Source organism: Heliangelus exortis, chromosome 17 (assembly GCF_036169615.1).
Source record: "Heliangelus exortis chromosome 17, bHelExo1.hap1, whole genome shotgun sequence".
NCBI classification, from domain to species: domain Eukaryota; kingdom Metazoa; phylum Chordata; class Aves; order Apodiformes; family Trochilidae; genus Heliangelus; species Heliangelus exortis.
The window spans coordinates 4,637,021-4,661,470 of NC_092438.1; the positions used below are offsets into that span (position 1 = coordinate 4,637,021).

Genomic DNA, 24,450 nt, shown 5'->3' on the forward strand with positions numbered 1-24,450 from the left:
CTTTGAGCTTTTTTATTTTTACAGCTGTAAGCAAGAGAATACAAAACAAGACATTATTAAAGTTTTTGCATTCCCATAAACACTGCATCAGTTAATCAAATTCTTAGCACTTGGTGCTAGTGCAGCAGGAAATTCTCAGGAGTAGCCCCAGGGATAGAAACCTAACATCAGAACATATCATATGCTTCATGCATGTCCACTGAAATGTGTGTTCCGTAAAGTTTTCTGTAGGAACAGGGTAAGTCCTTACCCTATACATTTTTTTTTTTTAATTCACAGTTACTTCTATAAAACGTGGATTTTTAAAGATGGATATCCCATTGCAGAAATGTGTGTTTGCTTATCTGCATTTTGGGGGAAGATTAGACCAAGGGGATTTAAAAACCCATGCAGTTTTCTGCAGAAAGATTAGAATTTTATCTGCCCAGGCTCTCGACTTACTGGGAGTATGTGTTTATCTATACTGTGCTGCCAAATCCAACCTAGGAAGTGCTGCTGAAAGGACTGTGCAACCAATACCACCCGAGTTGCTTCAAGTGTGCATCTACTAGCAAGAGATATCATAAGAGATGACAGCTTATCTGGAGCCACATCAGTAAATAATTCAAACTATTATAAAATGATTCTTCAGTTAAATTTTTACAGTAATTTAATATTACTTGGAAAATACAATTCATTACTTAATGCAGATATTTTCACATTTCCAGAGGAACCCAATGCATTTTGACTTCCCATCAATTTACATATTACTGTTGTTCTTTTGCGTTCTCCTATCTCTGTCCTTTGTAATTCTTGTCTAACGGCACAATGAAGTCTGAACAAAACTGGTGTACCACAGCTCTGCAGTGTTTGTATTTAAATTCTCAGTGTTTGTGTGACACAAGAAAATAATGTCCTTGTTTTCAGGACTTGCTATTCCCGGTCTTAATGCTTTAGCCAGAGGAGTATCCTTCCTGTACAGCAGAACAGGAAGTGAGCTGGTTCCTTTTAAATTCTGGAAACAATTAACTTTGTCCTTAGTCTAATTTTTTAGAACTTACATTTATTTTGATGTTTTGGACAATGCATTAGTTTGTTTTGCTTCCTTATGAAACACAATGGGAACAGAATGTCATAATCATACATCCAGGGTAAGTTATCAAGGCAGAATTTAACAATGTAAATATGCCAGCCTGATTGTACTTTTTTCTTAACCAAGCATCTTCACCACCTCATGTTCAAAATTTCACATCAGACTAATGGCTGTATGTGTCAGAGAAAACGATGAAGCACTATGTCAAACTGATAAAGAAACAAATGGAAGGGAACAAAAGAAAAAATGAGCAACTACTTTTTTTTCTTCCTTTTTTTGTTGTTGTTTTTTGGTTTTTTGTTCTGGAAACATTTAGGCAAAATCCCTAATCTTTGAAAGTACAAGGCCTTTATGCCTATCCCCCCCTCAGGTTTTGTGCAGTTCCCGGTATAGTATTCAATATAAGTCACATTGGCTATTCTTATGGTAACAATGAGAACCTTTGTACATTTTATTAAATGTAACCAAACATAAGAAGTTATCTTTGAAACTGTAAACAGTTTTTCCAAATTTGACAGTATTAGATTTATTTGGTCCTTGAAATAATTATGATAATACGTATCTCAATCAGAAAAACTGAATTTCTGATGCTTGGAGAGAGCATATTTGTTCCTGATTGTATCACTTTTTTGGTGTTTTCAAATAAACCAGGTAAAATCTGGGTTCTCTTCAGTGTCTTGTGTTTTAACAAGATTTATTTAAATGTACAATAAGCATTTATACTTTAAAAAGAAAAAAATCTGAAGGAAAAGCAATGAACCAAACCCACAGAGCTTTTCTTCTAAAATGCTCTGCAAGGATAATGTCTATTTCAGCATAGTGCAGTCTTGTAAGATTGGTTTAAGACTTGTAGAAGTTATATAATCATTACATGTTGCTGTTTATGATATATAGTGTAAAAAGGAGAAAAAAAATCCCTAGATTTAGATGTATACTTAATATATGTCTTATGAGGCCTAGGTGACAGAAAAAGTTGTTGTATGTATTGAAATTCTGTCCCTTTATCACATGTGACCAAAAATTAACAAAGTGCTGCAAATAGGGATTGGAACTAATGGCTCTAAGCTTTGTTAATAGCAGTTCAGCCTTAGTGACAGGTGTCAAGTATCAAGGTATCAAGTCTGAATACTTACAGAAAAAATACTTCTAAAGTAGAAATACTTGTTATCATTGAATGCTGGGGTTTTTTTGTACTTTCTGTATCTTGACTGCTTGTATGCTTACATATGGCTGAATGATTGTTTTCTTTTGTCAGTGCTTCAACTGAGGCTACAACAAAGACGAACACGAGAACAGCTGGTGGACCAGGGCATCATGCCACGTAAGACTTGTGTTATTTCCAGTAATCTGTATTACTATTCTGTATTAATTATTAACTGAATATATAAAACAACCATGATACATATTTCTGTGAGAATTATTAAAAATAACTTGTTATTTGAAACAACTTGTGGGATCCTTTTGGCAAGGTGAGTGTGAAGTAAATCCATCATACCTAATGTTTCAGTTAAAATCATCGTTGTGAGGAAAACACGAGGTTTTGCAGACATTGTCTGATTCTCCTTTATTTTCACTTTGTAACTTCTGAATAATTTTATGAAATAAAGTGAAGTAAATAAAGGAGTGGGTATCAATAACAAAGCTACCAGTACTTTAAAAGCTGGATGGCAAGGGCTGCCAAACAAAAACTAAGGCCGTGTAGAAGCTGTGCCTTGTGCACCAACAGATGTGTCTTCTGTGTCAAGTCTTCATGATGGTGGCTGTGATGTTACAGGACTTGGGGCAGTGGATGAGGCTGGGAGTCATACACTGGACTGTATAACCTAAGGAAGATGTTTCTGGGCCTAGGCTTTTCTGAATGTTTCCAAGAATATGGGAAGTGGCTTTGTGGGTTGTTTTTTAGAAAACTCTCTTTGCTTTAGAACATTTTTTTCCAGTTGCCAGAAGCTCCTGATCAACTTGTATCTGGCAAATTGTCTATTTTGTATTCTATTCCAAAACAAAGATTATATAGTGGTAAAAATTCAATTAATGCCTTTTGATGCTCTTTGGAAGAGTGGAGATGCTGCTGATCACCTTAGTGTGAAGTGTCTCACCAAAGCAGTAAAGGCACCGAGTTCATAAATACAGCTGGGGATGTTTTCATCATTTCAGGATTCTGTAATGTTGAGCTGCAGACTCTTTAGTCTGTCTCTTTGTCATCCTTAGCAGCTATGCAAAAAGTTATCAGTTCTTCAGTAAACATTTTTGTCTCTTACTCTGTTCTATGACTGGAATTTAATTACAGATTATTGTGTTTGACAAGTCATTAATGTTTGTAAATTTGGGCATTTGTTATATTTGTATGTCTGATCTCGTAGCACTTGTATTTTGAAAGTAAGTAATTGGCATGCTTTATGCAATTGCACTTTATTGCCAGAGTCCATTTTCTCCTTTATTGATTCAGTCTGTTAGAGATGATGGTAATTTCAGCAGCAGCAGTTAGGATACCTAAAAGCAATTTAGGAATCACAGGAGAGTCCTCCTGTATCCGGGTATTAAGTGGCCTAGAATTCAGCTGCAGTTAACTCTTTCCTTAGTCATGTTTTGGCATTCCTCCACTTGGGCTCCTGTTGACTATGCTGATTATTTAGTATAACATCTAACTTGTTGGGGAAATCAGCCTGGCCTCAGAGTGAGGGGTGCTCAGAAAACACGGAGAAGCTTGTGGATAGTGTGGGATGAGAATGGGCTCAAGATAATAGGACCAACCTGTCAAAAGATTCAACTGTGAAAAGTGATTTCTTAACATAAACAAAAACTCCAGTCATGGACAACATACCAAAATTATGTCCAGTTATTGTAAATAGCCCAGAGTACATTGATGAATTCTGGCTTGAAGGCACGCTGCATTAAAGCTTATCTCTTCCTGTATAGCAGATTTCAGATTACTTTGCTACAGCATCTTTACCTTCCCAGATCTCCAGTGTTGATTATCTTTAGGAACAGAATGATTTGTTTCTTTTTGAGTGAAAATTGGGGGAAAAAAACTTCTAAACTGTCAAAAAGCATTCAAGATTTTGTTTTGCAGTGTCTTTTTATCTGTCAAAAGTGTGGCCAGTGAGATGGATCATGCCTGCTGACATTCCACTTCCTTTCAACAGTCCAATTTGCATGAAGCCCTCCCCAATGCATATTATTTCTAGCTGACTAGCAGTTTTTACTGGTTTGGGCTATTTAGCAGCTGGCCATCATTCAGTTTTCTAATCTGAACATCTGGGGCTTTTACACATTTTTTTAAAAATCAGCACAAATAGTTATTAAGGGACAGTCCAGTAACTGCAAGTATTGAGGTATAGACAGGTAGTAAATACAGTGGAATAAACGAAATGGTATTTTGGCATTTTGCACCTTATATTACAGACTATGGAACTGTTTTGGTAAATAGGCCCCTGTGTACATAGTGAAAAAGTTAACTTTTTATGGTAATACCTGTTAAAATAAAGTAGTTCAAGTATTCTGTATAGGAATGTTGCTTGTATCTGTGAATATAAGTGAATATCTGCTCACAAAAGTAAGTATTACTAGCATGAGTCCAATGTAAGTCTAGCAAGATGCAAACACAACTCTGAGATGGTGTTAAACACCCATCTGCACATCCTGATGGGGATACTTCTTTTGGAGGTCACTTCCTGTCAATTTAACTCTTACTCTCCTCCACAGCTTTGAAAAGTCCAGCTGCATTCCATGAGCAGATCAAGAGCCTGGAGCGAGCCAGGGTAAACTCCTTTGTTATTAATATCTGAAAATGGATATGCAGGAGTATGTCATACTAAATTCTCTGAATATATGAAAAAAAAAGTATTGTCATTACAGTAACACCATGTGCTTTTGTGTTGGAAGAATCCATTCACATAAAACATTGGTGTCAAATCTGAGAGGAACTTTCCTAATCTTTCACATATCAAGGTGGGGGATTAAACTCATGGTCTATGTAATACACAACTACCCCCACCAAGTATAGGATAATTGGGTAGATTTCTGTAGAAAAACTACATTATTATTTTGTGTGGTGGTAGGGGATCAAATCCAGAAATATTACCAACTTGTTTGGGGAAGATGGAAATTCATTAGCACTGCTTAACTGATAGGAAAATGGAACAAAGCAGAACAACCCCCTGCTGCCAGTGTTCTAACAGCAGTGTCCACTTACTTGAATGCAAATGCAAATATTCATTGATTCAGCTATTAGTGCTTTATCAAACTACTTGGACTGTTCCAGTAAACAGTAGTTAATGCCATTTCCTCATTTCTTTCAAGACTGAAAATTTTTTGAAGCACAAGATTCGCAGCCGGCCAGACCGGTCTGAGCTGGTCAGAATGCACATCCTCGAAGGTATGTACCCAGCTCCATGGAACTTTTAAGCTGCTATCAGGGGCAACTTCTGTTAAGCTCTCACTTTTCTGAGACATTATGCAAATGTTAACCAAAAATATTACTGCTGTTAAAAAGAGAATGTTATTTCTAGAAAAACATGATAATAAGGATAAACAACTCATAGCATCTGATTTTTGCTTATTGAGATTTTCCAGAATACTACTTGCCTGCTTTGATAAAAGGGGAATGGTTATTGCAAAAATGAGACAGTATTTTTTGTCATGAAATTGGGGAAAAGAAGGAACAGAGTATTTAAATCAATATATCTTTCTAGAGACCTTTGCAGAGCCCTCACTGCAAGCCACTCAGATGAAACTGAAGAGAGCTCGGTTGGCCGATGATCTGAATGAGAAGATTGCTCAGAGGCCTGGCCCTATGGAACTGGTAGAAAAAAATATCCTTCCTGTAGATTCCAGTGTTAAAGAGGCTATTATAGGCAAGTACGAGTCCCACAGCGTCTGTTACCTATATAGTATTGTGAAAAATAATAATTTAATTCTTGAGGGTAGAGTTCATTAGATGAAACATACTCAAAGGTTATTATTACTTATTCTACCAGCTTCTGAAGCCTAAACTCTGTTATAATTTCACTAAAGTTGTCCTATTTTTATTTGAAACTAAGCTGGAATTAGATATAATACAACGTTTGAAAAGACTTCTTTCTTAATAAAAATTATTACAAAATAATCAAACATATTTGACTCTATTTGTCATGGGTGTCTGTGTACTCCACATATATTGAACATACCTTTTCATCTCCTATTAAAACAACTTCTGCTGTGCACTTTGTGTTATCGATTCCTTGATTGTGATTTAATATGGCTGTCATTATATTAATACCACAGTAAATACTTAAGTACTGTACATTTACACTGTGCTGAAAACTGATATTTTTCTAGTAACTAGATAATTCTGCCACCAATATCTATATTTAATTTGTGTAATTAAAATTCTTCTTGTTTGTTTGTAAACATTCTAGCAGTTGGACAAGAGAATTATCCTCAAGCTTTGGATGATTATTCATTTGATGAAGACAGCAGTGATGCTTTATCACCAGATCAGCCAGCCAGCCAAGAATCCCAGGGTTCAGCAGCTTCCCCTGGTGAGCCAAAAGCAAACGACTCACCATCACCAGTAACACCAAATGCTGCTACATCAACACAGGTACAGTTTTTTAATTTTGAAACAAAATTTTCACAGTATGTTTTTTTCAGCCCGGCAATATAGTATTGGGGCATAGTCCACAAGGAATTAACACTTTTGCTGTTGAAATAATTTTTCTGTCTCATTTTCTGTTTGGGAGTGTATAGACTAGAACCCTAGCTTAGCTGCTGGCAATTATTAAATTCCTATAGATTGTAGTAAAGACATAAATTCACTGAAATTCATTATGGCCTGCAGAAGATCTACAATTTTCCCAGTTGTTTAAAAAGTCACATCCATTGTTTACTCCAACTGTCACTGATTACATTATGTCTGTCTTATTCTGATCAAGGTCTTGACACCCAATTAGAATTAAACTTAGCTGAAGCAACATCAGTTGACATCAGTTCCATTATTTCCAGAAAATTCCATAACAGAATAAGGTTTCCCCACTTAATTTTCTCTCCTCTAGTTTTAAAATAGTCTCTAAGGCATTTACTATTTAAGCAATACAAGTGACTATTATTTTTTTTAATGAGGTTTTTAGTATTATTTCGAGTTGCTTACAAATAAATGAAAGTAATTAAGTCTGCCATGGCAGATAAAATGTCTTTATAGCAGAGCATTTAAATACCTGAGGATTTGAAGAACAGCAAATTTGATGAACAGCAGATTTGATGAAAACACTTGACTCTTTTCCTAAGAGCTGCAGACTCTTTTAAAAGAGTACTCTTCGTTAAACAATTTAATTTTGTGATTTGAAATGGTCAGTAACATTTCCTACCCCATCTTTAACACATTATAGAAATGATAATGTAAAGTAATTTGCTAAAACAATTATAAAACAAACACCATATGCTACAAATTAAATTATTCTGTCTTCTTTATATAAGATAAAGAAAGCACAGGGTTATGTGCATGATTATACAGTTATCTGGATGCTTCCTAGAATATGTACAGCAATTGCTTCACAGGTCTACATCTTCACCTTTAAGTTAATCATGAAGTTTGTTCATTAATGAGATAAGTATTTATTTCAAGATTACTATGTTCAGCTTAAATAGATTGTTCATTATGTTTTCCATCATAGTAATTGTAAATTCACTAACTTTTAGCTCATTTGCAATTGACTAGATTTCTGCATATTTCCTGGAACTTTTTCTCTGGGTAGAGAAAGAGACCCAAATTAAGGCCTCAGTGGAAGGAAAGGCAAACAAAGTCATCATACCTTGTCTGATGGCAACTAACTTGAACAGCCTGCAAACTCCAAACTAGCCAGATTCAACAGTACTCATCTCCACTCATGAACAGCTCATTCATTTGAGACAGACAAAGCTAGGTAAATGACATCCTGTGCTTAAGTTCTGAGTTCTTGCCTAGAGAAAGCATTCATTTGTGTTTTTCGTTGAAGAGTAACAAAATTTTGCCTTTAGTGGATAGAAAAAGGATTGCAAAAACATTGTTGGACACAAAATACGGCATCAATTTTATTTCATTGTTCCCTAACATAAAGATTAATATGTGAATTGTGTTTCATGTAGAGAGAATGTAATCTGTGTTCAATAAATTGAAAATAAATCACAAGAAATTAGATTCCTAAGTAAAGAGCTAAGTTCCCAATGGAGAGTTAAAAATACTTCAAGCAATACATGCCAAAAGCTGTTCAAATAGGAAGCATAAGATAAATATGTGATTGCTGCAACAAAATAACACAGCACTTGAGTTTGATTGAGAAAGCAATTCAGACAGAACTTCAGTCCTTTGCTTATGGATTTCTTAACATGTTATAGCCACTTCTGTGCACAGAAAATGTGAATTTGCTCTTCTGCAGAATAAACAGATGCTTACCTTGTTCCTTTTGAAATAATCAAAGCACACCGTGTCTCTACAGGAGATGTGTCTGAAAAATTGCTCTTTAATTTTTTTAATTTCCTCTGCAAAATTTTCTGGTTTTTTTTTTAATATAAAATACAAAGACTGTTTTGAAAACAGTGGAGTGCATAGTTCTTTTCAAGGCTTCCTCCTCTATACATTCCCAGGCCTCAGAGGATGTAACATATTTTCAGAACCTTCAGCTCTTGCTGACTGATGACCTAAAACTTGCTTTAACCTCATGTATTTGCATCTGGTAAGGATTAGGTATTTCAACTACTCCACTCAAAAAAGATCGAATTGTGGTGGTCACAATTCTGAAGACATTAAACAGCTGAAATATTTTGCTTGATGAGACAGAAGACGAGTGTTTTCTTAGTATATTCACTGTAGTGAATATTTAATCTTGCAGTTTTGGGACAAAAGCACTATCATGAGCTTTTCCTCTAGATAGATCCAATACAGAAGGGTAAAAAATACTGTATGTGCAGTTTAGATTCCAGGTTAGGGCAAGGTAGCTACAGTTACCTGCTGGCAACTCACTGTTGGTGGTGCAGAAAAATGTTTAAAAGAAATAGAGCGGTAGAAGAGAAAATTATTATAATTTAATCAAAAGTTAGGAGAGCTTAGTGCATCCAGACTGGCACCTTGATAAATGCCATCCCAGAAAGACAAAAGAACCTGGACATAAAGTTGTAAGATATGTACCAAACATTTTTAGCAAAGTAATTTAAGTCCTTTTTGGTACAATCTCATGCAAGAACAGATGAGCACAGGAAAAAATTAATTAGGGAGAAGTACCCATCTGACTCAACTAGAATGCCTGGCTTTACAATGTATTCTGAAGAAAAATAATATTTACTGAAAGGAGCAGAAGGGGAACGGATAGGCTTTTATAAAAGGAATATTGTACTACATGATCTAATTGTTTTTTTAATGAAAATACAATTAATCTCATCTGTCTGGATTTTATACTGTATGAGCTTAAACAGCAGCAGAACTGGAGAAGATAAGAGATCAGCAGAGATAAGACACAAAGAGTGAAGTATTGGGTTGAAAGGAAGCTGGTAATTGTGCTCTGTGGGAGTTGATCTGGGGACATTCAGTTTCATGTTACCATGAACCACCTTGACATAAGAATGAGTCACATAACAAAAGTTGGAAGGCATAGTCAGCAGAGTTGACTTGCCAGTGTGCAGAAAGAACTGGTTGAGTTGGCTTTCAGGAGAGGAATGTTATTTCAATAGAGTGCAATAGTTCTTAAAAAGAAAAATACACAGCAGGGGAATTGCAGTAGCAGTGCTAATGCCACTCTTAAGAATCCAGTGAGGCCCCATTTGGAATATCCTATGCATTTTCAGTTTATTATAGCCAAGAAAGACTAATGCAAACTGTAACACAAACAGGAAAGGATGATCAGAGAATGAAAAGTCTGCTTTATGAAAAAGAATAATAATTCATTGGTGTAGCTAGGGAAAAAAAGGCTGAGATCTGTTTATATACAGAGTCTATATCCCATCACAGGGATATTCACCATAGAAGGAAATACATTTTAAGTCAGGAATTTCAGCACAGAAGAAAAGTGGATATGATGAAGTTAAGCTCAGTTAAGTTTGGTTATTATATAGGAAACCAGTTGGGAATTTTCTGGTCAGCCTAGTGGTGCCAGGGAAAGAATAATAATAAAAACGTCCTAAGCCTATATGGAATTTAGTTAAGTTTATAGAAGAAATTACACACATGATGAAATAGCAAGGGAACAAATACAGTAAAGTTTGGGCTACTAGACTGTGCCTGCACAGTGATATAATTATGCTGGCAGTCAAATAGAGAAGAAATACACCTCCTGGCACAGTCAGAGGTGTGGCTGCCATGAGAATACTATAGAGAGCTTTCATTTCAAAATACATCTGCTCAGCTGCTGGGTGATCATTCTGAAACAAGGTTCATTTTTCTATATTGATGTTTGACCTTAATCAAAGAGAGGCTTTTCTGACAGTACTAGTTTAGACAGTAAACCTGTTCTTATATACACAAGATTCTTGACCTGACATAAAATAGTGAAAGCCTCAATTCTATAAGAATAAAGCCTTGTTCTCTGTAACTTCAGTAGGCTGCTTCAGTATACATGTAGATTGTCTAGGGTCAAATTTTAATGTTGCTTCCAGCAGTGTAGTAACAAATGGTGGTACCTCTGCTAGCAGTTGTTAACAATGCATTCCATTCTTCCTTTCATTATTTTTAACCCTTATCTCTTCTTCCATAGAATTAATAAAATTCTACTTGAACAATTTACTGTGGTTAGATGTAAATGTATAGAAATCAGTTACATTCTAAAATCTGTATTTTTTTGTTCTAGAAGCCTTCATATATGAAACTTGGTAGCACTAACAAGAAAGTAAATTGATTTGACATAACCTTTTCTTTTTGACTGACTACCTTGAAGAGAAGGTTTCTTTTTTTATCCTTATGCCATGAGCAAAAGTACCTCTGCTGTCAGTTCTAGAAGAATTTTGCAACTATAACATTAAGAACTGGCATCAATTAGTTATCTGATTCTGGGCTACCAACCAGAGAGAAATACATGGCAGGAGCAGTTTAAGTAAAATGTTCCTGACTTGAATGGATGAGGTCACTTCTGAAGGTCCTTACAGCTCTTTTTTATGATTTCTAAGAAAGAGAGAAAGAAAATGTTTTCCTGTTACTCTTTTATTTGGTTTCATCTATGTTTAAAGGAGAAAATAAATCTGCAAATTAAAACAGTGTAAAGGTTATGAAATCAAAGCCCTTCCTGAGGGCTCTTTTTATATGTTGTTATAAATCCTTTTTGGTTATCATTCTTTTTAACTGCAGAAAAAAACACAATGCTAATTAAGAAAAATGTTAATGTTGGCAAAATATTTATCATTATATATAAAAAAAATTGATATTAAAATTGCTGGTTTGCTTTGGTGAAACTGGAAGTAAAACCTGTTTTAGTAAAGAAAGACTTTGGATACATTCACATGCAGTAATTTAAATGCAAACTAAGAAGTCAAGGTAAGAAAGCAGTTTATCTTCTTTGTTATATTTGAAGTGTGCCAAAATGCACCTTTATAGAACACTTTTAGACATGTATATGGAAGAGTTTTGGTTTTGCCTTTCCTCCTAAAATATTTTGTGAATTTGACAGTCATAACTTGTCTTTGTAACCTTTGTAAGCTATAACCTTTGTGCATTTTTTCAGTTACTCAGATGGTGGATGTTTTAATGTTTTTCTCTTTCCTTATATTTTTTTAATACTAGTATCCACCTTTAACCTCTCCAGTTCCTGAATTTCTCAAAACTCCCTCTCCAATTGAACAGCATGTTACACGTTCTACTGTTACAGCCACCCTGACCACAAATACTGTATCTGCAGCAAAGCCTGGGCCAACATTAGTAAAGGTAACATGGCATCTGGTGTTGAAGAGAACATACTGGGTTGTTGACTGAAACCTTCTGTATGCTAAAATCAACCATTCACACTTGTAGGGACTGACTTATTATTTCAAGAGGTCCTTACAGTACACTGGACCAAAGTTTTCCAGCAGTATTACGCATTATATTGCAATGGAAGTTTTTAAGAAATAAAACCAATAGATTTTTTTCAATATGGAGTTTCTACTTCCTATTGGTGAAATTAATCTTTTCTAATCTAGTTGTGTATGGAGAATAATTAAATAGGAACAGAGGCAACAGTATTAACAGTCTACCAATAACCAAACTGGTGAAGAGCATTGCTGCTTTCCCACAACTACTTTCTTTGTTTATTTGTTGTATAAAAAAACAGAATGCACTGTGTGAGTGAAGTTCCTGTATCCTTGAATTTGAATATCAGGACACGCTCAGTACTCTTTAATGCAGAAAACCCAAGAGCATGGAAAACCTTTTCAAATACAGTTAGAGAGGAGGTTGTGTTAGAAAATGTCTGCAATACTTAATTTCAGCAACTTTGCTAAAGTTCTTCAGCTGTGTAATGACTGTATGTATGTAGACTTTTACCTAACTCTGTGTAATTAATTATTGATTAAATTTACAAGGATGACCTCTAATAGTCAATTTCTAATATAAATTTGGCTATACCCAGTGACATCACTGGACTTATTACAGCTTGCTTAATGCAGGATCCTAATGATGAATTGAGATATCCCTCAAAACAGGCTGTCTGTGTAATAAATGTGCATGGATCAACACATGATTTCTGCTTTGGTACCTACTGTATGACTGCCTCCAACTTTTTTCTCTAAGTAATTTCAAAGAGCTCGTAAAGGAGGAGAGTTTTCCCACATATGCAGGTGTTGCTGATGGCTCTGGCTAGCTGAATCCCACAGCTTCATTTGTGCCATCTATTAACAAAACATTCAGAAACTGTGATTTGATGGTCCCTTCTTGTGCACAGTCTAAGCCAGATGGAGTATGTTGACTTTTCAAGGATAGTAATTGATCCTTTTTGGCAGGTTTACACATATAATTGTATTCAGCAACTCTGTGCAATAAATGCACTCCCGTGTGTCTTATCCTTACACCTTGCATAACTGCTTGTAAATGAGGTATCTGTTACAATTGTTTCAATCTTTTTAATCCATGAACAGCAAACCCACCCAAAGAACCCAAATGATAAGCATCGGAGCAAGAAATGTAAAGAACCTAAACCAAGAGTGAAAAAATTGAAGTATCATCAATATATTCCACCTGATCAGAAAGGTGAGAAAAATGAGCCACAGATGGACTCCAACTATGCTCGTCTGCTACAACAGCAGCAACTGTTTTTGCAGCTGCAGATCCTGAGCCAACAGCAACAACACTACAACTACCAGACAATTCTACCTGCACCACTGAAGTACGTGAAGCATGTGTCCTTTAAAGAAAAGATACATACATCTATTATAGACCTAGTGCTTTAGAAGTAAACATGTTTTATGAGATGGTTGGAACTCAAGAAAACATAAATGGCAATGTGTGTCTCTGCGGGCATTACTTGCCTCATTTAACAAGGTGATGAGGTGGTTCTCTTGTTAAAATACTCCTGAAGTCTGATAAGCCTTTAGGTGGTTCTAGTTAATGTTGGTGTCACATGGAAGCAGAACCTCCTGCCTGTCAGATGCATTTTTGCTGACTTAATGCATATTTAAAAATCAAAAGCATTTATGCTAAAGCAAGAAAGTCTTGAAGCCATTTTCACTGAAGAATGATAAGCAGGCAGAACTGAAGAAAAGCTTACAGAAGATGGATTTTACAAAGACACTACTGTTGTGCTTTTGCTGTCCTTTTACATCAGTTTCACAGACTTCATTTTTGCAGTTTATAAATAAGGAGGAACAGTAATTTTAAATTAGATAAAATTTTAATGTTTTTTATAGCCTCACCTCTAAAGTTTGTACTAGTTCCTCATCAGTGTTGATCTCTGGCACTGTTAATAGTGAGAAGTTAATTTGAATATCTTTATTTAATAAGTATCTTTAAAGAATTGCCAGCACCCTGTAGCAGAACAAGAAGCTGACTATCTGTAGTTTCATTCTCACCATCTAAAACCAGTCTTTTCTTAGAAGGTCTCATAGTATAACATGCCACAGCCGCATAACCCTAAATTCAAGTGACTTTCAACTGTTGTTGGGGTTTTTTTTCATATTTTTTTTCAAATGAGCCTTCACTGAGTTATCTTTCCCCAGCAAGGGAGGCTAGAAAAATTAAAGTTACCATCTGTGGTTGTATTTATAATTACCATGTATCCTAACACTTGGACTAGAGATGTTTCTGCCTGCTTACCCACGCTTCTTATGTTCCATTTACTGACATTTCAGAAACATTTCTTCATAAATCAGTTGAACCAAATAAAAGATTTATGGTACCTAGTGTAAATGATGGATTTTTTTTACATTTTTACAATTATTTTGAGATCCTCTTATGAGATTCCTTATTTGAGTACAGCTGAATAATATGTGTCATCTTTAGAGTTAACTGCTTACACACTGGTCCTTGCTATATATGAACACTGGACGTGTATGTAGGGTTGATACACAGGGCTTAATAATGTGAGGGGGTTTTATTTATGGGAAAAAAACCCAAACCAACCAACCTTAACTAGTTGCCCTAGCTGATGATTAATTTGTATAAACTGATTGTACAGTCCATAATATCCTTCAGGGATACCATCACAATAATAAGAAACACGAAGCATAAATTAATCACTTAACTGAAGAGAAAGTAAAATATCAGCATATTCTTCTCTATTCTCTTCTCTGTGCTGTTTTGTTAAAAATATTTAACAGTAATGCCTTATGTTAAATAATATTTGTTAAAAAATTAGTTTGTCCAGTAACTTGATAGACACTAGATGTAGAATCACAACTTTTTCATTGAAAAAGTTTGGCAATAACAATATTGTCCCCCTTTTTCTTATCACTTGAAGGCCACTGAATGACAAACAGAGTAACAATGGGAACACACCTCTGAATACCCTGAACAGCAGTACACCAACATCAGCTGCCAGCTCACCAAGACAGAACAGTAATATTCCCAACCGGAAACCAGGACCTCTGCCTTCAAGCTTGGATGACTTGAAGGTAAAAAACAAGAGGAATTTTTCCATTCTGTGCATCACTGTAGGTCATGACTTGCAAATTGTTACTGCCAAGAATAAGTCTGGATATGATGTACCAGTGAAAACTGTATTTTTCACTTAACTGTTTAGAATAAGTTTGTCAAAGTTTTCATACACAACTCTTTTGGATTTAAGTACTTGTTTTGATTTAGCCTCCTCACATGCATATGTTCTAGAAATTATTTTTCTTTTCCAGAGAACTAGAAGAGGAAGAAGATTTTTTTAACAGAATATATAGGTACCTGATTTGATATCTCGGGCAAAGAGAAATGTACTTCATATTAAATTTTAGCCAAGGCAGATTTACACAGTGGAAGAGTAATTTCCTCATGACAGTTTTAGTGTATCAATTAAGATGTTTAATTAAGCAGTATAAATTAAAAGATGCCCTAATAGTAACATATGCAAAGAGGTGACTGCTGTAAAGTCAACACAGAAATAACGGTAGTAAAAGAGAAAAGAAAATGAGATGATCTTACCAGAGTTCAACACATAATCTCAAAAACCGAATTTTATAAAGGGTTCAAGTTATAAATAAATGCATAAACTCTGTTTAAACTTTAATATAAGCATTGCATAGGATTCTCTTCCTTCACAAATACATTGAGTGGCCTAATGAATCTGAAGCAGCTTGGGTTCAGATTTAGATCCTTTCAGCAGCAACTACAGTAATGTGCCAAACCTGAGTGAAGGTATCGACACCTAGTGGGCAGTTTATTAATTTCTTGCTTTACCAAAGTGTGCTTGCTGGGTTTCTGAGGCATGCAAGTGAGTGTATTTTGAAACTTGAAGGGATAAAAGAAGTTCTGGAAGATCATATTCTCAGTAATGTATTGCTGTGAGTTAAAGCCAATCTTTGCATATGAAACGAGTCTCTAAAATGCAATTCAAACAACAGTGTTTGAAATAATCTTTTCTCAAACTTCCAAGTTACTAACTACTAACATTTAAGATTAAGTTAATATCTGAATTTATGCTTTGCAGTGATAAAAACTTGCTAATGTAACATAAGCTCTACTTGCCAACCTGCTAGTGGTAGTTTTAACACTGAATCACCCAAATCCTCATTAAAAATTCCGAAATGCATTGCTGGAAAAAAAGAGAAAAATTGAAATGTACTCTCAAAGCAAGTGTAGAGGATACCAGACTGGAGAAAACAGATGATAATCTTTGTTAGGTAGACAGTTATCTAACATAACATTTCTGCGTTATGCAAAATGATTGCTGTGATTTTTGGTAACTTCCACAGCATGAAAACATAATTTTAAATTACAGACTGGCAAAGTACTGATAGGTTACTGAGTTCAGTACCTATGATTATTTTAGTGGTGGTTCTAATATGCATAGAGCTCAAACACTCTTCAGTTAGATGTGGTGTATGTATATCATAGGGAGAAGCCGTTCACTGTGTTTTTTGGCTTTTCAGTTTATACTAAACATGTTTGCATTTCACTTAGTAGGATTATTGGAAAATTCAGAGCATTTTTCTGTCATAAATTAGTTATGACTGCTTATACTTTCTAGACCTGTAAAAAATGCCTAGATGGCACATAGCTTTAACAATTAATTTTCTAATTCGAGAGTCTTTTGTGTTTGATGGGTCTATTGAATCATCCTGACCTGCTAACATTTTTCAGGAACAAATCTGTCTTGATGGTGTAACAAAGGCATTCAGTGTGCTGTGATTCTGTGTTTTTATCTGTGCTACTGCCATCATCAACACCTTTGCTTCAGAAGTTTTAGCTCAGAATTGGAGCTGTATGTTTATTTCCCCATTTTGAATAATTATGAAAAAACAGCATAGCATTGCTGCTGTTTATTGTACAACTGAATAGTACTAAGGTTTTGGCAACTTAAACAGTGAAAGTAAGTAGCAGGTCATGGAAATGTGCTCACAGATGATGCCTGCATTCAGAACCCAGAGGTGTAATGCCTAGAAAATACACAATAAGGTAGAATGCATGGAAGTTAATCTTAGTTGTTTGTGGGTTTTTTAATATTGTGCTTTGTTTTATTTCATTTCAGGTAGCAGAGCTTAAAATGGAGTTGAAATTGAGGGGATTACCAGTGTCTGGAACAAAAACAGATCTTATTGAGCGTCTGAAACCCTATCAAGATATTAATAACAATGGGGTTGCTACGAGTAGCTCTGTCACAGTAACCACTTCTACCGGGGCCACAGGTAGCACAGGGGAAGTGACTGTGGCATTTCCTGTTGCAACAATTAATAAACCGGTCGCTAACACGATATCCAGCTTTCCTCCAGAAAAAACATCTACTGGACCTGTCTGCAAAGCAGTAAATACTGAAAACACGAGCTCTCCTTTGCCTATATCTCCCTCTCCTTCAGAACAATCTAGTCTAAGCACAGATGATACTAGTATGGCAGATACTTTCACAGAAATGATGACCATGATGTCACCATCCCAGTTTTTAAGTACTTCACCACTGAAGGCAAATATAAGTGATGATAATCAGAACCACAGCAGTGCAAGCATCTCGACCATGGAGTTTGATGTAGCAGAAAAGGACCGCAAGCTTCAAGAAAAAGAAAAGCAGATTGAAGAGCTCAAGAGGAAACTGGAACAAGAGCAAAAACTTGTAGAAGTACTGAAAATGCAACTTGAGGTTGAAAAACGAGGACAACAGCAACAGTCTCAGACTTCTGGTAACTCAGCTGCTTCAGAACAGAAGCAAAGCAGTGCTGCTGTCAAAGATGAAAATGCTCTTGCTGACTGCTCTAGTCCAGGTCAGTCTGTACCTGCAGCTAATCATTCTTTAGGACAATCAGTATACACCAGCGGCCAGAATCCGGTTGCCAAAAAGGCAGTTGTTATCAAGCAGGAGATACCTGTGGCCAAAGTTGAACCTCAGAATGCCATTTCTCAGTTTTATGTTAGTCCACAGAGGCAGCCACAAACTGCTGTTGTTGCCCAACCCCAGGCTTTATTAACTACACAAGGAACTGCACAGCTGCTCCTTCCACTGTCTATCCAAGGACCGAATTCTACAGCTGCAGTGCAGCTACCAGTTGGAAACATAAAGTTGCAGGTAAGGTGTTTTTTTTTTTTATGGTTTGTTTTTTTTTTTTCTTCATGTAAACTGCAAGGCACTGTTTGCATAGTTTAGTATACAACTAGGTAAATGTGCTGCTTGCAAGATTAACTTAAAAAACAGGCTTAGCCTGTTTCTGTTTTAGGGAAATGAGTAGAAAAACTTAAGAAACAGCCTCTTTACAGCTTCTTCTAGTACTTGCTTTCTTTGCCACTTTTGTTCCCAGATACTCCTCCCTGAAAAGTAATTGTATCTAAGCAATAGATTTACTGCCTCTATGTACAGTTGACTTGATTTATATCAGCATTTACCACCATTTTGTTAAATCCAAATTGTAACAGAGAGCTAGCTAATCCAGTACTTATTTTAGAGGTATACCTGCTTGCAAAATGTGTGTTTAAACTCCCTTATGTGGTGACAGCTCATTATATTTAAAACTGTGAGTGCTAGGTTGTAGAACTCCAGTGGAGTTATAAGAAACCATGATTACACTAATACTGTTTCTAAGCTGATTATAGGCAATGTCACAGTAAATAAATACAGCATAAACTGAGATATGTTATAAATTAAGAGGTGTTAAGACTAATCTGACCAAGCTGTGTTTACCCTGTTGGTCTAAGGTAGCATTAAGCATATACTTCCCAGTGGAGTTACTGGGATATAGCCAGATGAATCCCCTGCCACCTGCATGGTTATTGTGCCAGCACAGTAGTCTTTCAGCTCCAGCATGTACCTGGCTGTTGTAGCATGTTGTGGACCTAGGCTCTGGTGTTAGCATGTGCATCATCCCATTTAGAGATACTCACTAGGGCTGTAAAATTCTAATGGGGATGAGCCTCACAGTCTGCAATGCAAGAGCTATTCCCAGTAGCTATCCACCCAGGCAGATATTTGTCTCAGTGTCCTGAAGTCTTGCTAGATCCTGTTACTGTATCAACAAGTAACAGATTTTCAGAACTACAGACTACAATTGTTTTTCCTCGGGTTCTGTAACCTTTCAGTGGCCATTAAAAAGCTACTGCAATCTTCTTAAAAACAACCTTTTTTCTTGCATCATCAGTTTTGGCTTTCTGGTTACTGAAACCCAGTTCTCCTAGTCCTTTCTTACTGGTTATGCTCTCTGTATCTCTTATTATTTTCATTGCTCTCCACTGAACCCTCTCCAGTTTATCTTTCTTAAACTCTGTTCACAAAATAAATACCATATTTTAGGTGAGAACTCACCTGTTCCAGAGTGAAAATTTTGTATCCTATACACAGTTCATATTCATCCTTCCCAGAAGACAATCTGGGAAGGCATTCTGCATAATCTAAGCCATAGATTTTTACATGATGTAATATACTGTGAGATACAAATAATGCAAGTATTTTATCTTCATCCTTTAGGCTCAGTCACAAGCTGGAATACAGACCCTATCACAAATACCTGCTCCTATTTCTTCTTCTGGCTTGGTCCAGACAGCACCTCAGATGCATACTCCACAATCAAAACACAACACCATCATGCAGCATGCACTTGGTCAGACCCAACAAATCAGAAAGGTTTGTGGCTAGCAATAAGCATTAAGATAAACAGTTGTGTAAGCTAATTCTGCATAGTGCTTTCAGAATCTTTTACGTGTCCTCTGCGTTACGTATAAATGGTCAAGTCACCTAACATCTCTGTATAGTGTTTTTTCTGTGTGATACAATGAGCTTGTAACTCCTTCTCTTTCCAAAAGTTTAGTCCATGCAGGAATTATTTTTCAGTTGCAAATAAAAATGTAAGGCTAAAGACATTTTAACTTAATGGACATTTTAACTTAACTTTTACAGCACCACTCTTAACTATGTTCTTTCTTGTGCTTGACACAAGTAGTATACCAGGTATTCCAGTTAGTTTTTCTTATTTTCCACTGACTAAAAATAGAAAATTCCTGTAGGCCTTTAAGAGAAGGCTTTTACCTATGACTTCAGAGATTTGTTCTTTTATAGGAGTTACTTCTGCTTTTCCTACTTTATTTGTTTTAATTTTTATTTACAAAGAAAGCTGTGGACTCAAGATATTGAGGACAGCAACTGCAGTGAGTCAAACCCCTGCAATACAGCTCTTCCTGTGGAAAGTAGGGAATGATTCAGAGATCTTCATCTTCCTCTCTACCCAAAAATAATCAGCTCTGAAATTTTCCATTCCAAAACACGTGTTCAATCAATATTACATGCACAGCTATGAGTGCCAATCAAGTTATGTTCATATGGTAACTGATAACAACCATCAGCAGCAGTCCTCACAAAAGGAAAGACTTTCTCCTCCTCTCAGCCCCTTCTAGGCTGACATCTATTCCTAGGAAATCAGAGCTTGGTTTTGGATCTCTATTGCTTCCTTAGCAGTGTTGTTGACTCTATCACTTTAGAGAACAACAGTTTTCAGCCTGTCCTAAGCAAAAATAATTCAGAAAATACTCAAATTTCAGGATGGAGAGGGTAATTTTTACAGTATGTTGTGTAGCTGTCATAAAGTATCTCAGCCTTCAAAGTTTATATTTCAGTTTACAAAAGTGCATCATAAACCCCATGTTCTGATATATTTTGGGGCTTCTACCTGTACAGTGTCCTCTGATCTGGTAAGGCTCTTGTTCCAGGTAAGAATTCATCTTAGAAGACACATGATTATGCTCTGCCATTCTCTAGACAGTTGGCTAATAAAGGGGAACACAACTAAGTGATCGTTACTCTTCATATTGCTTATTCAGTTGGCTTTATGTCATGGACATAGAGGTTATCCTACAGTAAGTCAAATCTGATATATATCCCAGAAGCAAATTTTATCCAGGTTCTCTGGGATTTGGTGAGGGACTAATCTTACCTTTATAATTTGGCAGGTCCCATTTAGACACACCCATCCTGAGTCATGTACTTGTGCCAAAACTATACAGCAGTTTGCTTCCCTTGCTGTCTAGAAGTTTCTTGAAATGATTATGGGAGATAAGCAACAATATTGTATTCTGGTCTTTTCAGATCAGTTGTCATGGAAACCACATAGTTCCCAGCAGACTTCAGTCTGTGTTTGGCTGTCCTGGAGCTGAACAGCCTGCGTATCCTAGCTGGTTCTCTCACACAACTACTGCCATCTTTTACATAGAAAACCAGGCAGCATAATCACAGTGGTTTTTACATCAGAATGTAAATCACTGATGTGATCAGGGCAGTCTTCCTGCAGTCAGCATTAGATCTACCTGCCTGTTATTTGTATTTCATGAAGCTTGGATACTTCTACACACAGATGGAGCTAACGAACTGTGAATGAGTAATGCTACCTATTAATTTAACACTTTTTTGTGAATATGGGCTTCCTAATAGTGATTGCCTCCATAAATAGCTGTTTTCCAGAACAAGTTTCCCTTGAATCTTGATTTTCTCAAGTTGCTCAGATTTTTATGCAAACCGGCTGATTATTCCATTTCTTTTCTCCTACAGACTTGAGGTGTCTCTTCCTATTCTAGCTACCACATGATCCTTGTTGTTCAGTTCATTCAGTAATAAGGAAACATCTCCACAGCCATTCACCTTAGTGGTATAGAGCTAGAAAGTACAACTGTTTTGACACAGATGATCCAGGTGGCTAAGCCCACTCACAGCAGACTTAATTTGTTACTCCAAAAAGCTTATCCTAGCTTTATCTCCATTTCCAATCTAACATTTGTCACACCTTTGTCACAAAGGTATCTGAGTGTGATACTGAATTTAAGAAAACAGTTTTATGCACTCAACCAATCATAACTCCTCTTCCTTCCCTTTTTAACTTAAAAAATATGAGAAGTAGGATACTGCTGGGAATCATTTACAATGAGTGTATAGGCTATCACTTGAAGAAATAAAGAAATTTAAATACCAGTTACAAAATTTAATGTTGATAGCCAGGTTCACCAGTTCCATCTTCTGCCTCTCCCTCACCACTCAGATATTTGTAGTTAAAAGAAATTAAAATTATATGGCACAAACCAAACCCTTCTGTCTTACAACAGGCAGCATACAAGTGTGGATACATACACTAGTTTTTATCAGGCCAGAAATAAGTTTATTTTATTGACTGTCCACTAGGTGGGGAAATCATGCCTACTGTATTGAACTATTCCATACTTTTCTGAATTAATGTTGAAAAAATTGTATCATGCTTTCCTCATACTTCCTGGAAAATTGCAGGAAAATAGTTATCAGTGATAAATAAAAGCATCTCACAGCACAAAGCTTTCAAATAGTAATTGTTCTAGATATCCAGATAATTCCACTGGAGGGAAAAAATGGTACAGACAAAATTCCTGTAACAGAGAATTTAAGCAAGTATTTAAAAAAAAAAGTCTCAAATTTTAATTGTATCATTGTTATTTATAAATAAAACCCCACAACCTAAGACTGATATATTAATCCTTTACAGGTTTTTCCACCTACCACATCAAACACAGTATTTTCCTATCAAGCTGCACCAGTTACAACACCTTCACAATCTTTTATTAACAAAACAACAAACTCTAACATTCACCCTGTTGGTAATCAGGTTCCCTCTGTGCAGAATGGACCTGCTACTCCTAATAAGGTAAGATTTGCCCAACAATGTTCCACAAAGTTCAGTTTCATATTATTATTCTTAAACAACACATGACTATGTACATACTGCAATTCACTCTAAGAAGAATGTTTTGTACATTTTAATTATGCATACATGTATGGATATGAGAAAATGAAATTATTTTATCCCTCATTACAAACACTAATGTTACTTGTATAGATGTAGATTGTTACACTAAAACAGGATAATCTGTAGAACTTGATCCATCTTTAATTCATTAAAATGTATTGTTTAGTCATTACTTTGTTATTTCACACAGCCTGGCTCTCCATCTCAAGCCCAGACTTATATTGTTCAGCAGTCTCTCTTCAACAACACAGTATCCAAGACAAAAGACCCTCCTCGTTATGAAGAGGCCATAAAACAGACCCGCAATATTCAGACATCACAGCGTGAGGTAATTTTGTTTCTCCTGTTCAGTCTAATAAAAACATTTTTTCTCTTTGCATTACCAAAGCCATTGCTTATTTTTATTTTTGTTTGGTGTCAAGATTTTCTAATACATTCTGTTAAAATTTTTATAACCATGTTTAAATACAGGACCCCTGCTTTATGGTTATTTTTATTAAAGTAACAGACATGTAAATAAGTCTTACACTATCCAGTTGGTTATATATATAATCAGGATAGTGCTGCTATTGCTACTTACAGTAACTAGTCTTCAGCTAACTTGTTTTGAGGATGCACAATACACAAACCAGATGAGAAAATACATTAATATTTTTCAAAGTGAGTAAACCATGATACCCATCATGTTGCAGTAAAGTTGCAAACAAAACTAATGAGGATCCCTAACCTTATGCATTTCAGAACTATCTTGAAAGATAAAGCCTTGTAGTGACAGCATTGTGAGCTGATGTTGTGGTGGCAGACACTCAAGCTGTAGCATGGGTATCTAATGCCCTTTTATATGTAGTAGTAGTAGTATGTAGTATCCTACTACAAAACAGGGTTAGTAATTCTCTTTCTTATACCAGGTTTTCTGCACTCTCTTCTAGGTTGCCTCCATGAAATCTTTGCCTTGCTTTTCAGATTTTTCCCTGTTCCTTTGTACTGAAACTGACAACATAGAATACAAGTGTTTCTCCAAAGTATTTTTTTTCTAGATTGACATTTTCATAAAGTTGAATTTTAGTCTTGATCATAAGTTAATACTTAAGTATTATTCAGAGAACCTAGGATCAATTAGCTTTAGGAAAAAAATACTACATGAAAAAGAATAACCCTTTTCTCACACACTGCAGATTTCCAGTGCACACAGTCAGCAGATGGATGATCTTTTTGATATTCTCATCAAGAGTGGAGGTAAGCTAATTGACATCTGTGTGATGTAGAGAATTAAGACCTGATGTTTTAACACTCAGTGCTACAATCAAATGAAAGAATTCTTCCCGTGAAAGGAGGTAGGAGCTATCCAGGCTGGATGAAACTACTTTTTCTGAAAGTTTGCAATAATTACCTATTAAAGAAAACATTTACCAAAACACATACATTCAGTCAACTTGCTGTGGAACTTCTCTGCCTGTAAAATAATTCCTTTGCAATAATTCATAAAGCATTTAAAGGATTAAACTAACACTTTAGGTTAGCACGAACATATTTTATCAAAATTAGAAAAGTTGAGCTAGTCCATATAATGTATATTAAAAATAGACAAAAATAGA

At 35.8% G+C, this 24,450-nt stretch overlaps 1 protein-coding gene and 1 long non-coding RNA gene across 8 annotated transcripts in view; one reads left to right on the plus strand and one right to left on the minus strand.

The window, feature by feature from the left end:
* MRTFB (myocardin related transcription factor B) overlaps nt 1-24,450 on the plus strand; it is a 69,680-nt gene that overhangs the window by 39,160 nt on the left and 6,070 nt on the right. For 3 of the 7 annotated variants that reach the window (XM_071761505.1, XM_071761502.1, XM_071761506.1), the window contains 13 exons: nt 2,328-2,393; nt 4,775-4,830; nt 5,372-5,447; nt 5,764-5,925; nt 6,469-6,653; nt 11,790-11,930; nt 13,118-13,365; nt 14,935-15,088; nt 17,152-18,177; nt 19,567-19,722; nt 22,595-22,753; nt 23,046-23,183; nt 24,031-24,091. In XM_071761505.1, the coding sequence (XP_071617606.1) occupies nt 2,328-2,393; nt 4,775-4,830; nt 5,372-5,447; nt 5,764-5,925; nt 6,469-6,653; nt 11,790-11,930; nt 13,118-13,365; nt 14,935-15,088; nt 17,152-18,177; nt 19,567-19,722; nt 22,595-22,753; nt 23,046-23,183; nt 24,031-24,091 (2,628 nt within the window). The remainder of the gene's footprint in view (nt 1-2,327; nt 2,394-4,774; nt 4,831-5,371; nt 5,448-5,763; nt 5,926-6,468; nt 6,654-11,789; nt 11,931-13,117; nt 13,366-14,934; nt 15,089-17,151; nt 18,178-19,566; nt 19,723-22,594; nt 22,754-23,045; nt 23,184-24,030; nt 24,092-24,450) is intronic. The other 4 variants (XM_071761503.1, XM_071761508.1, XM_071761504.1 and 1 more) reach the window with 2 other exon arrangements.
* LOC139804339 (uncharacterized) overlaps nt 1-24,450 on the minus strand; it is a 63,761-nt gene that overhangs the window by 7,071 nt on the left and 32,240 nt on the right. The window lies entirely within an intron of this gene.